This window comes from Seriola aureovittata, chromosome 8 (genome assembly GCF_021018895.1).
Source record: "Seriola aureovittata isolate HTS-2021-v1 ecotype China chromosome 8, ASM2101889v1, whole genome shotgun sequence".
NCBI lineage: Eukaryota > Metazoa > Chordata > Actinopteri > Carangiformes > Carangidae > Seriola > Seriola aureovittata.
Window position 1 is genome coordinate 28,976,595 of NC_079371.1, and position 13,665 is coordinate 28,990,259.

The window sequence follows — 13,665 nt, forward strand, 5'->3', positions numbered from 1 at the left end:
ACATATGTGAAGAAAAGATGTATATTTGTAAACAGATTTGTATTTGTGTACAGATGTGGAGCAGAAAACCATCATCCATGAGGCGAAGGTAACAGAACCACCTGCCCTCTGATTGGACTCTGCCTTGCAATTGGACTGCCATTGTCCAATCAGATTCAGGTGCACACACAGGTTCAATATTCATACTTGTAACTTTGAGTGCTTTAATTTTTACTCACATTTTCTGCTCTATATCGGTACATTTGTTCACAAAAGCACTCACACAAGGTGTGTTTCTATTAACCTTATTAATGCGCAATTTGAAATTGGGAACTTAAAAACCAGAAATGGAAACGTGAATTTAGCAAAAACTCTCAAAAGTCAGAAAACGTTTTTCAGACTATTGGACAAAGCAAGATTTCACAAAACTGAAATGGATGGGTTAGGGTAGAAATTTACGTCGCATTGAAGATTTATTTTCTCCAGACACACGATAGCAAGCTGCTCCCGCCTATGGCAAGCCGCTCCTCCTACTTGCCATGACTTCAGACAAAACTACAGATATCTGCAACATCAATTCGCCTAGTCCAGCGGCGATTGCTCTAAGACTGCAAGGGAAGCTCAGCTTCCCCTAAAATGTCAACAAAATAAGTGGTCAAATATGTTCTGTTGTGTGAACATTTCATTGACTAAATATGCGCTAGAACACGTTCATCTTTTGTTCAGAATCAGCTACTTATCACAGGTAACCGACACGACTTCTTCTCATTCATCCCCGCAGCGCCACAGAGCTTTACACAGTGTAGACGCCGAGCGTCTCCTGACTTCAATGGGGAAGCAAAGAGCGGGTTGTTCCACTGCAGCCAAACTAGACGGTCATTGGATAAATGCTGGGCTTTGTCCCGCCCATCAGACGCTCAGCGTCTCTGGGGGTCTATGGGGCAGTGGGCTGGCCCGGACGCTCGGCTTCTGCATGATGATTGGATGATCTGTCTGAGGCTGAGTCCCTTTTTGATTGACAGCGAAATGAGCGAATCAGCGATCTTGAAGTATAAGCATCCACCGAAGCAGTTTTCAAGTTTTTCATTCCGTTGTTCGGAGTTGATCTGGAGACGTTACTGATCCTCAGCGACTTTGTCTTTGTTAAAAACGACTAGCGTTGTGTTTGGCGACTCTCTTCTGTCACTCTGCGAATTTACATATAAATAAACGGACACATTTTATGATGTAGGCCGAGAATGAGCTTCCCCTCCTTATAGGACCAGCAGCCGCCACTGGCCTAGTCATAACTCTATTTCAAGATATCTGTAATTGCATTTTGACTAGGCAAAATGAAAGTTAAAGATATCTCCAATTTGAGATATCTCTAATCAAAATTAATTTGAAGATATCTATAACTTGATAATAGATATCTACAATTAAAATTATGACTATTCATGATTCCAGTTTGAGTTGTCTACAATTTAATTCGTCACAAATCACTTCAAGATATCTATAACATTGTTTTGACTAGTTAAAACATAATTTAAGATATCTACAATGGACAGTATAGATATCTTTAATTGACGAGAGTTGAAGATATCTTGAACTGGAATTATGACTAGTCAGAATTAAATGGTAGATATCTCAAACTGTAATTATGGATAGTCATAATTTAGTTGCAGATATCCATATTTGGTATTGTGGCTATCTACAATTGAATTAAAGATATCTGTAATTAGAAACCCCATACACATGAATGGGAAAAGTGACATCATTTGTCCTGGGAAGAATAAAGTTGTGGATATCTGAAATGACAATTGTGGATTGGAAAAATTTCATTGTGGATATCTGAAATGTTCATTTTGACTAGGAAGAATTGAATTACGGATATCCGTAATGCATATCCAGACTAGCCATTAAATGTTAAAGCGGCTTGCCATACTACACACAAGTATAAACCTGAATAAAGTTATTAAGGCTGATTTACAAACTGTGGAATTATTTGTCAACATCACCTTACAAGCTCAGAACCTTTTTGACCCTAATTTTGAGCCTGTACATATGCACCATGGATGCAGACATTCATTCAGACACTCTGATGATGTTTTCACGAAAGAGTTATGATAATTATAGTATCTTACCTCTTACACAGTACAGTCGTGTGTGTGTGTGTCTGTGTGTGTTGTTCTTACTTGATGATCTTGCCAGCATTGGGCTGCTCCTGGCCCCAGTAGTACAGGTCCAAACCAAACGGAACCACAGGAGCATCAACAGGCTTCTGGTCTGAACTGGACTGAGATGAACTGGGATCAGTGGAGCTGCTGCAGGAGAGACAGACACCGGTTCAACACAGTGGTCAACAGACACAGAGACCACCTGGAGGTTACCATGATGACTGACACACTGACCTGACAGAAGAGGACTGAGGTTGTGTGTGTTTAATGCAGAGAGGCAGCAGTTTCACTACTGCTTGTTCTTCTTCTACTTCTTCATTATTTACTGGAGGTTTTCATCAGCTATGTGCACACACACATCTGAATGTGTGACTTAAAAATGGAAAAAACTGAACTGAGTGTTTCTGTGTGAATATGTCTCGGCTTAATCAGCCTGGTCTCTTGGGGCGACGCCCTTCAGCCCTGATGATGGATGATACTGCTTTCAGAGGTCAGTGTACAACACAACAACAGAACTGAGCCATTTAGACCTTTACTTCTGTTTTCACATTCATGTTCAGAATTAAAGTTTTTCCTCAAGAGAGAAACTTCAACGAGTTTCAAATCATGAGATTCTTGGAACAACACTTATATTAAAAAATATCTATTTAATGATCCAAAACTATAAATACAATTTCCTATCTGGGCCTGAACTGGACCTCCTCTGATCCTATCACACCTGTCTGATTTTAAGGTGAACATCTGACACTAAGGTGATTCCTCTAAACCAGGGGTCTGCAACCTTTATTATTAAAACAGCCATTTTTGGCTCCTCTCCCACAAATGAAAATCCTCTGAAGCCGCAAAACCTATTCCTTTACCGTTAAAATGAAGATAACACAGCATGTTTTATATATAGTTACACTATTTATAAAATGCATTTATGAAATTAAAGAACTACAAAAAAAACTTGACATATTATTGCTGTTTTACCTGTTATAACAAAGGAAAACACCAAACTCTTATGAATAGGAGAAAAAAACACTGGCATGTGTATATCTACTTTTTAATAAAACACAGAACTGTGCAGGATTATTTAAGTCATTCTGTTATTTGTGAAGGATTAAAAAAAAAAATAAGTAACCCACTTTGAAATAAATAAAACATATAGCTGCAGCCTAATAGCTTTAAGAAGAGTAAACATAAGAACAGGCCAGTTTGTATTTAATTATGACTCAAGTCCATTTCAGTGTGCAATCATCCTCTTCTGTTTTTATCCTCAGGAAGTACAACATTCAACCGTCGAGACATTCAGAATTAAACTCTCTATTTTCCTCCAACGCTTTTCTTTTTTTGGATTTATCCATGGTTAGCTTACCGGGGGTCTGAAACTCAAGATTAGCCACCTGTCGGCGGTAGGAAGAGGCAGTAGGCTGTAAACATTGTAAACGCTGTAAACGTTGCTATGGAGACGTTGTAAGATGTGACGTATATTTTAGTCGACAAAATATTATCAGTATCACCTCTATACTAGGTGTTCTCTTTAAAAGAGAAAAGAAAAAGAAAATAAAAAATAGCTGTTATCTATTTTCAGGCTTTGGGATTAAAGTTATTAACTGGTTTCAAATCACACAAACGATAAATCTAAAACCTTTACTATTCTTAAAGGACAAGTGTGTAGGATTTATGTTGGATATAATTCATCATTATGCTTTCATTAGTGTCTAATAATCACCTGAAACTAATAATTGTCATCATTAGCTTAGAATGAGCCCTTTATATCTACCCAGACCCCTCTATCTTTCTACAGGAGCCCAGAGCAGACAAAGCACTGGTTCCAGAGAGGACCTGTCCTGTTTTTACATCATCTGAATGCCACCGTACGTTCTCCTACACGCTCTGAAAGTGGGGGGAGGGCGATCAGTTGGCTGCAATTTGCAACTTCTCCACTACAGGCCAATAATTCCTGCGCATTAGTCCTTTAAAAGAACCATGTTAATTTAAGTCTCTCTCGAGACTCAAGTCCCAGTAATCAGCTGAGTAGCGTCACGTGACCAGAGCTGTAAAGGCTAAATGAGACAAGGTGAGAAGAAGTAAGAGGGACAGAAAGTGTAAAGCTGGACCTGTGTGCTGATGACTGAAGGTGACTGAAGGAGGGAAAGAGGTGAAAAGGTGGGAGAACAAGAGGAACACGGGAAGAAGAGGTGAAGGGAGAGGGGAGCTGTGGACCAGGGGCTTATAAAAGGGGGTTACAGAAGGTGGAGGTTAAGTGGAGGACTTGTCACCTGGACTCTGCATGCAGAGGGAGGGTCTGTCTGAGCACCCGTAGTGTTGCGGCTGCACAGGTCGGATCCTGCTCTTCTTCTGTGAGACGCTTCAGACACCTGGAGGAGGAGGAGGAGGAGGAGAGAGGCTGAGGGGGAAGAGCTGCAGGTCTCTTAGCAGGAGGTTTTCTTGTGACAGGTGCTGCTGAAGTGGAAGGAGACGGATCCAAACCTGCCAACAGAGACCAGAGGAAGTTCAGATCAGACTGTAGACTTTAATGTGACGGGACACATCCTCATGACACACGTCGGGTCAATACAACCTATACTTTATATTACTGAATTACAATCTAGAAATATCTATATATATTGTATCTTAAGTGGTCAGATATGAAGTCAGTTGACTTGTTTGTCTCTTAACAAACTGTCAAACATTCATAGTGCTGACAGGAAGTAATGCACACTCAAACATGCAGTGTGTGTGTGTGTGTGTGTGTGTGTGTGTGTGTGTGTGTGTGTGTGTGTGTGTGTGTGGTCGAACACCAGGATCTCTGGGGACTGAGGAAGACTTAAACAGAGCAGGTGAGATCAGAGGGAGGAGTAAGCTGAGAGCTGCTGATCCAACAACAGGGGGGGACGGGTGTCAAACTTGCAGAGCTAGACATTTTCAAAAAGAGTCAGTAACAATATTTGTTTAAAGGTTCTCCCCGTAAGTTTTCTCTGCTGCTGAACGTGGTGTGTTATCAGGAGAAGGTGGTGGTGATTGTCTTTTGACAACAGCTTCAGCCATCATTGTCTTTATAATACAAGAGATTATAATACGTACTCTGAGCAGCTACGTCTTCAGGACAGACTGGAGGCTACAGTGAGGAGACAGGGTCGAGCTAGCTGGTTAGCATGCTAACTTCAGTAGAAGAAAAGATGTGATAGAGACAAGAGTTAAGATTGGTGTTTGTTTACACCTCTGGAGACAGCTGTTGGTGAGTAAAGGAATGAAGTTTGATGCTGAACTTTTGACGTTTCTTATAGACTGGTAAGTAAACAGCTGCTAATGCTAATGTTAGCTATGTAGAAATAGCAAAATTACGGCTTATTTAACACAGGTCATTCACAGCCGTGTGACCCATCAGCCATTGACAGTGCCAACGTCTATTTGCCTGACCCTGGTATTTATCACTAGTGTTTTAATTTATAAAAGCTATTCAGATACAAAAAAGTCAAATTAGCTGATTTCTGATGAAGAAACAAACAAAAACACATGGAGTATAAGAAACATGTTTCTGTTAAATACAAACCTTGTTTTGAATTAAACTAATAATTTAAATAAGAAACTGGTCTTTAGTCAGCTTCTATGTAAGGCTGGGCTCCATGTGTTAAAGATTATTGCTGTTTGTATTAGATATTCTAATAAAGATGATACACTGTCACTGAGATTTGTATCTCAGATAAGAACAAAAAGGATTCTGCAACTGGTTCAGTTTCACTGCTCAAAGTCCACAATAGTGCAGCTGAAATCTGTCAGTTAATTCAAGTAGAGATGAAGCCATTAGTCAATCACTTGGAACCAGATATGTTCCCCTCTGAGACAGCCTCGCCCCTCTAACCAACCAGAGTCAGGGGCAGGAGTTCACAGCTGCCAATCAAAACATGAACACTTCTTGTCGTGTGCTACTCCTCTCGCACAGAAGATTCAATTTAACATTAGCTGCCGACTCACAGGCTAGCACTAGCTTGATTTCCAGAATATATCAAATAAATAGATAATTAGATTTTATTTGAAGTGTTGACCCATAAGAAGATATATTTGTGGTTTTAAGAACCCAAAACCATCTCAGTGTAGTTTTATATCTCTTCTCTCAGGCTTCTCTCTGGAGCTCTAGTAACAACAGGTCAGTGAGCCAATCAGAAGAGAGGACGCTCTGAGCCTCTCCTCTGATTGGCCGACTGTTTTCTGAGTGATCCAATAAAAATATAGCACATTTCAGGTAAACACTGGATGTTGGGTCCAGGTGAGTGGGATTTGGTGACTGCTTTGTTGTGACATCACAAAGTTCCAGAAGTCCTGATGGCTCGTTTTAAGGCTCAATTTCTGAATACAGGCTGTGCATTTCTCTGTGGACTGAGCGCTTTGATACTTTCACATTAATATAGAACCTAGACCTGCTTTATAATCAAATAACACATGGACATCTACTTTTATACTATATGGGACCTTTAAACTGTTTTTCTGGCATTGTAGAGGCAGCACAACACACTGCACACAGAACACTGAGCTTTAACACCTTACAGTAGTTTAATTTAATTTAAAATTACACATCACTTTAAGTTGATATAGGCATTAGCAGCACAGTGCTCATACAGCTGTAAGCAGGCTGATGAAAGTGGTGAGTCGCGGGCTATAAAACCAAAACAGGGAGCTGAAAGACACTAAAACTCCACACAGCTGTATAATAATCTGACGACTCACTATGAGATTTAAATCTTCAAGATGAGAAATGAAACTTAAACGAAGCATAACTGAATACTTAATAAATACAGAATGAAAAAATCTAACTAATCACAAAAAATTAAGAGACTTTTTTTGTGGTAAGGGGTGTGTGTTGAGGGGACTCCTGAAACCATATAAATTCCTTGTTATGATCCTGTCCATTGTGGCCTACAGTTTTTACAGTGAGGCATTTAACATAACCAGGTATGTCAGTGGTCAGGTGACGGCCTCTCTCTAACTTACTTCACCTCCTTCGCCATCTATAGTTCCTCCTTCTCTCTCTGTCACATGATGAAACACAGACTCAACCTCAAACCAGGAAAATGGTAGAGGTTTGTCTGGATTTCATGGATGTTAAGACACACAGATCAATGGGAGGAAAGTGGTGTAGCTGTGTGTGTCTGACTGTGGTGGGACTGTGTGTGTATGTGTGTAAAATGAGTGGAGGGGGCTCAAAGAAAAGGATTAGAAAAAAGAGAAAAGGGGGTACAGGGGAGAGAAAGCAAAGAGAGAGGAAAGGCGGAAAGAGGTATTGATTTTCTTGGGTTAAGCAGGGCTTGTAATTAAAATGTTAATTTGAGAAAGAGAGATAGTGTCCTGACAGCAGAGATAGGGATAAGACGACTGATAATCAGAATGACAGAACAGGACAGAGGGGAGGAAAGAGGAGAGAAAGGGAAAGAGATATACACTCCCCGAGCACTTTATTAGGAACAGCACACCAACACTGGGTAGTTCCTCAGTTCTTCATGTCATGGATCCACCAGATGTTGAAACTTTCCTCTTTGGAAGAAGATGACTAGCACGGCTGCTAGCACGGCTGCTAGCACAGAACGGTGATGAGAGTCAGTAAAAGGATTTACAAACTGTGCTAATAGCTCGCAGCAATTTTGATTAAGCAATGTTTCGCTCTACAGGGATCTTCATCAGGCTCTGTCAATTTGATCCAGCACCTGTGAAAGTCCCTTTGGATCTGCGTCTTTACGCCCTGTTTGTCCTGGTCCCATGCCAACTTCTGAGAGAAGCTAAAAGATGGCTGCTATCACGGTATTGCAATCAAAGTGCTTGGGACAAAATCTGACAGTGTCAAAATAACAATGACCATCTCACAATGTGACAGCTGCTACAACCTATGTCTACTAACCAACCAACAGGAAGGCAGCCTGCAGCTTTCGTATGTCTATCTGTTAAAAAATACTTATTTCAAGCTCTCTTTGGCGTCCAAAATTGGCCTCTATTTTCTCACCACATTCACACTCCTCCTCTTTGGAATATCTTCCATACACGTAAAAATCACTGGGCTTGATTCTTGCTTAGCTTCATTGTTTACCACCAAAGAGGCTCAGATTGATGAGCACACATTTTATTCCTGTATATTGACTATGATCCATAGGATCATTATCATCGTATAATCTACATACACCAGTGTCCAATTCATTTGTTTTGAATATTTCCAGGCGTCAACCAGAGATGCTGTGGCAGCTGAAGCGGGTCAGGAAGAAAAAACAGCTACCGAAGAAAGGTGGAGGAGGACAGAGGGAGCTAGGACAGAGGAGAGGACATGTAGAAAAATAATGAATGTAATCGACTGGCTGAGATGAAAAGAGTCAGATCAGGACAGAGAGCAAAAGAAAGACTATTGTAATCACAGAAAGTGACAGGGAAAGAGGAATTGATGTGGTGGGGAGACTGGTCTGACAAACTTATGATTCTCTCTTTAGACCTTTTACACCTTTGGTATTTGTATCACTGTCTGAACTGTAGATGTTTTTATATTTAGATAAAGTATAGGAGGGGCAGAAGCTAGCTACTGTGGCTGGTAAGCTAACAGGTAACTGCTGAAGCAACTACTCATAACAGTGAAATTAGTAGCAAGCTAGCTAGCTAAAAGTTTTAACACACTATCTGGAAACTATCCATATTTTGTGGAGCAGTTAAAACTTTATTTAAAAACAAGTTTGAAACAGTGAGTGAACTGGGTCCATTAAGACTACATGTTAACCATCAGTCACTTCAAGCTGCTGCTAAAATCCAGATTTTATAACCACAACGTCATGACAACATCACCAAACACATCAGTTAAAGACGTTCACTGTAACATGATCACTCACAGAGAAAGTCAGAAGATCAATCACTTAAGCTGCAATGTGGTAAGCAGAGAAAGCTGTGTGTGTGGAGGGAAAGACTGACCTTGCAAGGTAACACTGATGACTCTCTTCAGTCAAGGTTTGTCCAAGAAATCGCTACGTGGTTTTAAAGAATTTTTTACTAAAGGGTTGGAAAGTTGGGCGCTACATTGTCAGCACTGCATGTTCGCATCAAATCATTTTGATAGAGCAACGAGGAGGAAATGGTGTTGATCACTCACTCGCTCACTCTCTCACAGTCTGTCAGTGTTTATAGAGCTGGCTGCTCTAAGCAGAAAATGTATTGTTGTTGGCCTGATTTTTATGAGTGTTGGTCTGAACAGACTCCTAATGGGGTTTTGAAATGAACACTAATTATGCACATTGATTTCTGCAATTTCTTCATTTGCTAATAAAGTATATTGTATGCTTTTACATAACTAGTTTATGTTTTCTCCAACTATTACAAAAGATGTGTGATATATTGAATAATATCTAATAACTTTTACAAAGATACAGTAGAGAGTACAACCAACTGCATTAAACATATAACAATAACAAATAAATATATGACCCACATCTTTATGTTTTCACATACTACAAAACATTATTTTGAAGCAAATGTGGATGATCTTTGAATTAAATACTCAGCAGCACAACAAATATGTATCTATCCACAGCTGAAAATAGTCTTGCTTTGGTAACATTAGTTAAAAAACTACAGGGTCCAGCTCAGAGGTGGGTAATAACACACTGTTGGTTTGGTCTTATCATGGGAACAATAAGAAAAAGATCAACACAACGTAAAACAGATGAATACAATTTGAAAGTGAGCATGTGCTGATTCAAAGATTCATATAAAAAGTAAAGAATAGACACATCAGATGCATATGAAGATGTGTTTCCTGCAACTGAAGCTGCAGAATTAGTATGTTTCGTGAACGAGCAGAAAATGTCTGCAACACAAAAACATCGTTTGAGTTCAGGCCTTAATAACTTTCACTATTTCTTTCTGTTTCAAAATAGATTGTGTGTGTGTGTGTGTGTGTGTGTGTGTGTGTGTGGTAAAATGTGGATACTGGGCTAATAGGGGCTCATTAAAGAGGTTATATTGTTAATTTGGTATGGCCCCTGTAGATTGTAATGATCTCACTCACTAATCACCCTGACACACACACACACAGCTGTTTTGGACCTATCAGATACAATCTAATTACTTTTGTGTCTAATTGATTAGTAATAGGGGAAGAAGAAGGGAGGGAGGAGGGGAGTGGGTGGGTTCGCAGGTAAAGAAGAGGCTCAGTGTGAATATAATCACGCAGTGGGCTGTTAGGGAGCACACAGCAGGGGTCAAGGGTCACCTCACAGCCACAACAGCATGGCTGAGCCAGCAATAACAGCCCAGCCAGCTTGTTGTGTTGTCGTGTTATTAACACAGACACATAAACACAAACATATGAGTCTGTGTGAGTGATGGTTAGGAGTCTGAATGTGGCTGAAAAAGCAGCTCTGTTCACTGTCGCCTGCAGCCTCCTCATATCTGTTGAAAATCATATTAACAGGATTCAAATCTCATATTTACAATAAATGTGTTGATGTGTAGCTGACACAGCAATAACACGAACAAGCAGGTGGTTAATGACCTGAGCATTTAACCTCTGACCCTCTGTACTGCCTGGAGGCCAGACATGATCCATACAAGTCCAATGCATCAGGAACAATACTATAACAGCCATTCATGTGTAGCCAGTGATGACTGTGTGTGTGGAGGTGAATGTGTTGACGGGAAAATATCCATCAAAGATACAAAGGGAAAAATAAACAATCAGTCGCAGCTAAATCCAGATCGGACTAAACCACATACTGAAACATCAGTACCAGCCTTTGAGACAGGGAGAGTCCACTACCCATCTCACTGTGGGCTGGCTGAGACATTCATGATGCTCTCCTTCACTGTAACATCCTGAGTGGATCATCACCATTTGTTTGACGGTGCCTGGTTTTTGCTTTAGGTTGTTAAAGTTCCAAAAATCAATATTTTTAAAATGTAAAAATAAATCATGTTTTAAATGTGTTTTTACATTTGTAATATTTGTAATTCTAATTTTAAACTAAAATCACCTCCTTGTGGTTGTGTTCCTCCTTCATGCAGACTAGTTTCACGTTACATCCCTGTTTATCCAGAATCATAATACACTGCTCGAAGAAATCAAGGGAACCCTTTAATCACATATTGGATCTTGATATACGAATTATTAAAGTTGAAAATCTTTACTGATGCACATTGAACAATTTGTTGAGAACAAAATGATGTAACAGTCAATGGAAACCAAAATCATCAACCCATTTAGGGCTGGATTCACAATCACACAAAAAATCAAAGTAAAAAATTGAAATCACAGGCTGAGCCAACTTACATGAATTTCCTCACGGCGACGCCTTATGTGACTCAGTAGTGTGTAGGGCCCCCGTGCGCCTGTATACACTCTGACAACATTTGGGCATGCTGCTGATGACTCGGTGGGTGGTGTTCTGCAGGGATCTCCTCCTAGACTAGGATCAGGGATTCTGTGAGCTCCAGACAGTCTGTGGCTGTACTTGGCGGCGTTGGATGCACCGATACATAATGTCCCATAGTTGCTCAATTGGATTTTGGTCAGGGGAACTTGAGGGCCAGTCAATGGCATCAGTGCCTTCGTCATCCAGGAACTGCCTACACACTCTGGCCACATGAGGCCGGGCATTGTCCTGCACCAGGAGGAACCCAAGGCCCACTGCACCAGTGTAAGGTCTGACAATCGCTCTGAGGATTTCATCCCAGTACAGCAGTCAGGGTATGGAGGTCTGTGCGACCCTCCAAGGATATGCCTCCTCAGACTATCACTGACCCACCACCAAACCGGTCATACTGGATGATGTTACAAGCAGCATAACGTTCATGACGCAGGAGCAGGTACCGGTCCTGCTGCTGGGTTGATGTCCTTCCATAGCCCTGTCCAGCTATCCTTGTGTAACCGCCGGTCTCCTAGTATCTCCTCCATGCTCATGAGACTGTGCTGGGAGACACAGCAAACTTTCTTGTGACTGCACATATGGATGTGATCTCCTGGAGGAGCTGGACTACCTGTGCAACCTGATTGGGCTGCAGGTAGGGCCTCATGCTACCAGTAGTGACAAGGACAATAGCAAAACACAAACCTAAAGAAGAATCAGTCAGGAAGGATCAGGAGAGAGCAACTGTCTGTGGCCACCACATGCAAAACCATTCCCTTTTTGGGGGTTGTCTTGCTTTGGCCTCTCCATTGCACCTGTTGTCACTTTAATTTGCACCAAAGCGGGTGAAACTAATTCACGATCACTTGTGCTTCCTAAATGGACAGATTGATATCCCTGAAGTGTAACTGACTTAGTCTTATACTGTGATGATTAAGTGTTCCCTTAATATTTTTGAGCAGTGTATATCAAAAAATATTAACCATCTTTATGAAATTATAGATATTATTATAGATATTCATGAGAGACAACAACATATAATAAAGATGTCAATCGACAAAAAATACACTAATATGCTGCAAAAAAACTACGAGCTACGAGGACTTGCTGCCACTTGCAGCGCATCATTCGGAATTCTGTCATAATTGCTGTGTGAAGTCTTGAGTTATGGGTAAAAGAGTGTTTTGTGAGGTCACACTGACTTTGACCTTTGACCACCAAAATCTAATCACTTCATTCTTGTGTCCAAGTGAATGTTTGTGCCAAATTTGAAGAAGTTTCTTCAAGGCGTTACTGAGATATCGCATTCACAAGGCCAATTATGTTTTGTGAGGTCACTGGGACCTTGACATTTCATGTTTGACCACCAAAATCTAATCAGTTCACCCTTGAGTCCAAGTCAATATTTGTGCCAAATGTGAAGAAGTTCTGTCAAGGTGATATCATGTCCACAAGAACAGGACGGACAAACAACCTGAAAACAATATGGCTCCTCTGACTGTTGATGGGGCGGAGGAATAAAAAGACTGCAGTCGATGTCATCCCATCAATAAAACAGACGGACAGGTTCAAACCAGTCTCTCTGGCTGTGTCTGAAATCACTCAATCATTCACTCCTCCCTCCTCACTATCGACAGTATATACTTCTATTTAGAGGACTATACAGTGAGCTCATTTGTAACATGGACTTTCAGGCACTACTCAGTTTTTCTTTCTTTCAGCACAAGCACAATGCATGATGGTATACACTCACCGGCCACTTTATTAGGTACACCCTGCTAGTACTGGATTGGACCCCCTTTTGCCTTCAGAACTGCCTTAATTCTTCGTGGCATAGATTCAACAAGGTGCTGGAAACATTCCTCAGAGGTTTTGGTCCATATTGACATGATAGCATCACGCAGTTGCTGCAGATTTGTCGGCTGCACATCCATGATTCGAATCTCCCATTCCACTACATCCCAAAGGTGCTCTGTTGGATTGAGATCTGGTGACTGTGGAGGCCATTTGAGTACAGTGAAATCATTGTCATGTTCAAGAAACCAGTTTGATGATTTGAGCTTTGTGACATGGCACGTTATCCTGCTAGAAGTAGCCTTCAGAAGATGAGTACACTGTGGTCCTAAAGGGATGGACATGGTCAGCAACAATATTCAGGTAGGCTGTGGCGTTGAAAGGAT

The 13,665-nt window shown here is 40.8% G+C and overlaps 1 protein-coding gene across 2 annotated transcripts in view; it reads right to left on the reverse strand.

Moving 5' to 3' along the window:
- The window catches only part of uvssa (UV-stimulated scaffold protein A), a 55,481-nt gene that overhangs the window by 8,381 nt on the left and 33,435 nt on the right, over positions 1–13,665 (reverse strand). Inside the window, exons 10-11 of one of the 2 annotated variants that reach the window (XM_056382967.1) lie at positions 4,400–4,610; positions 2,154–2,279 (exon numbers count right to left, since the gene is read on the reverse strand). In XM_056382967.1, the coding sequence (XP_056238942.1) occupies positions 2,154–2,279; positions 4,400–4,610 (337 nt within the window). Of the gene's footprint in view, positions 1–2,153; positions 2,283–4,399; positions 4,611–13,665 lie in introns of both variants that reach the window. The other variant, XM_056382966.1, reaches the window with a different exon arrangement.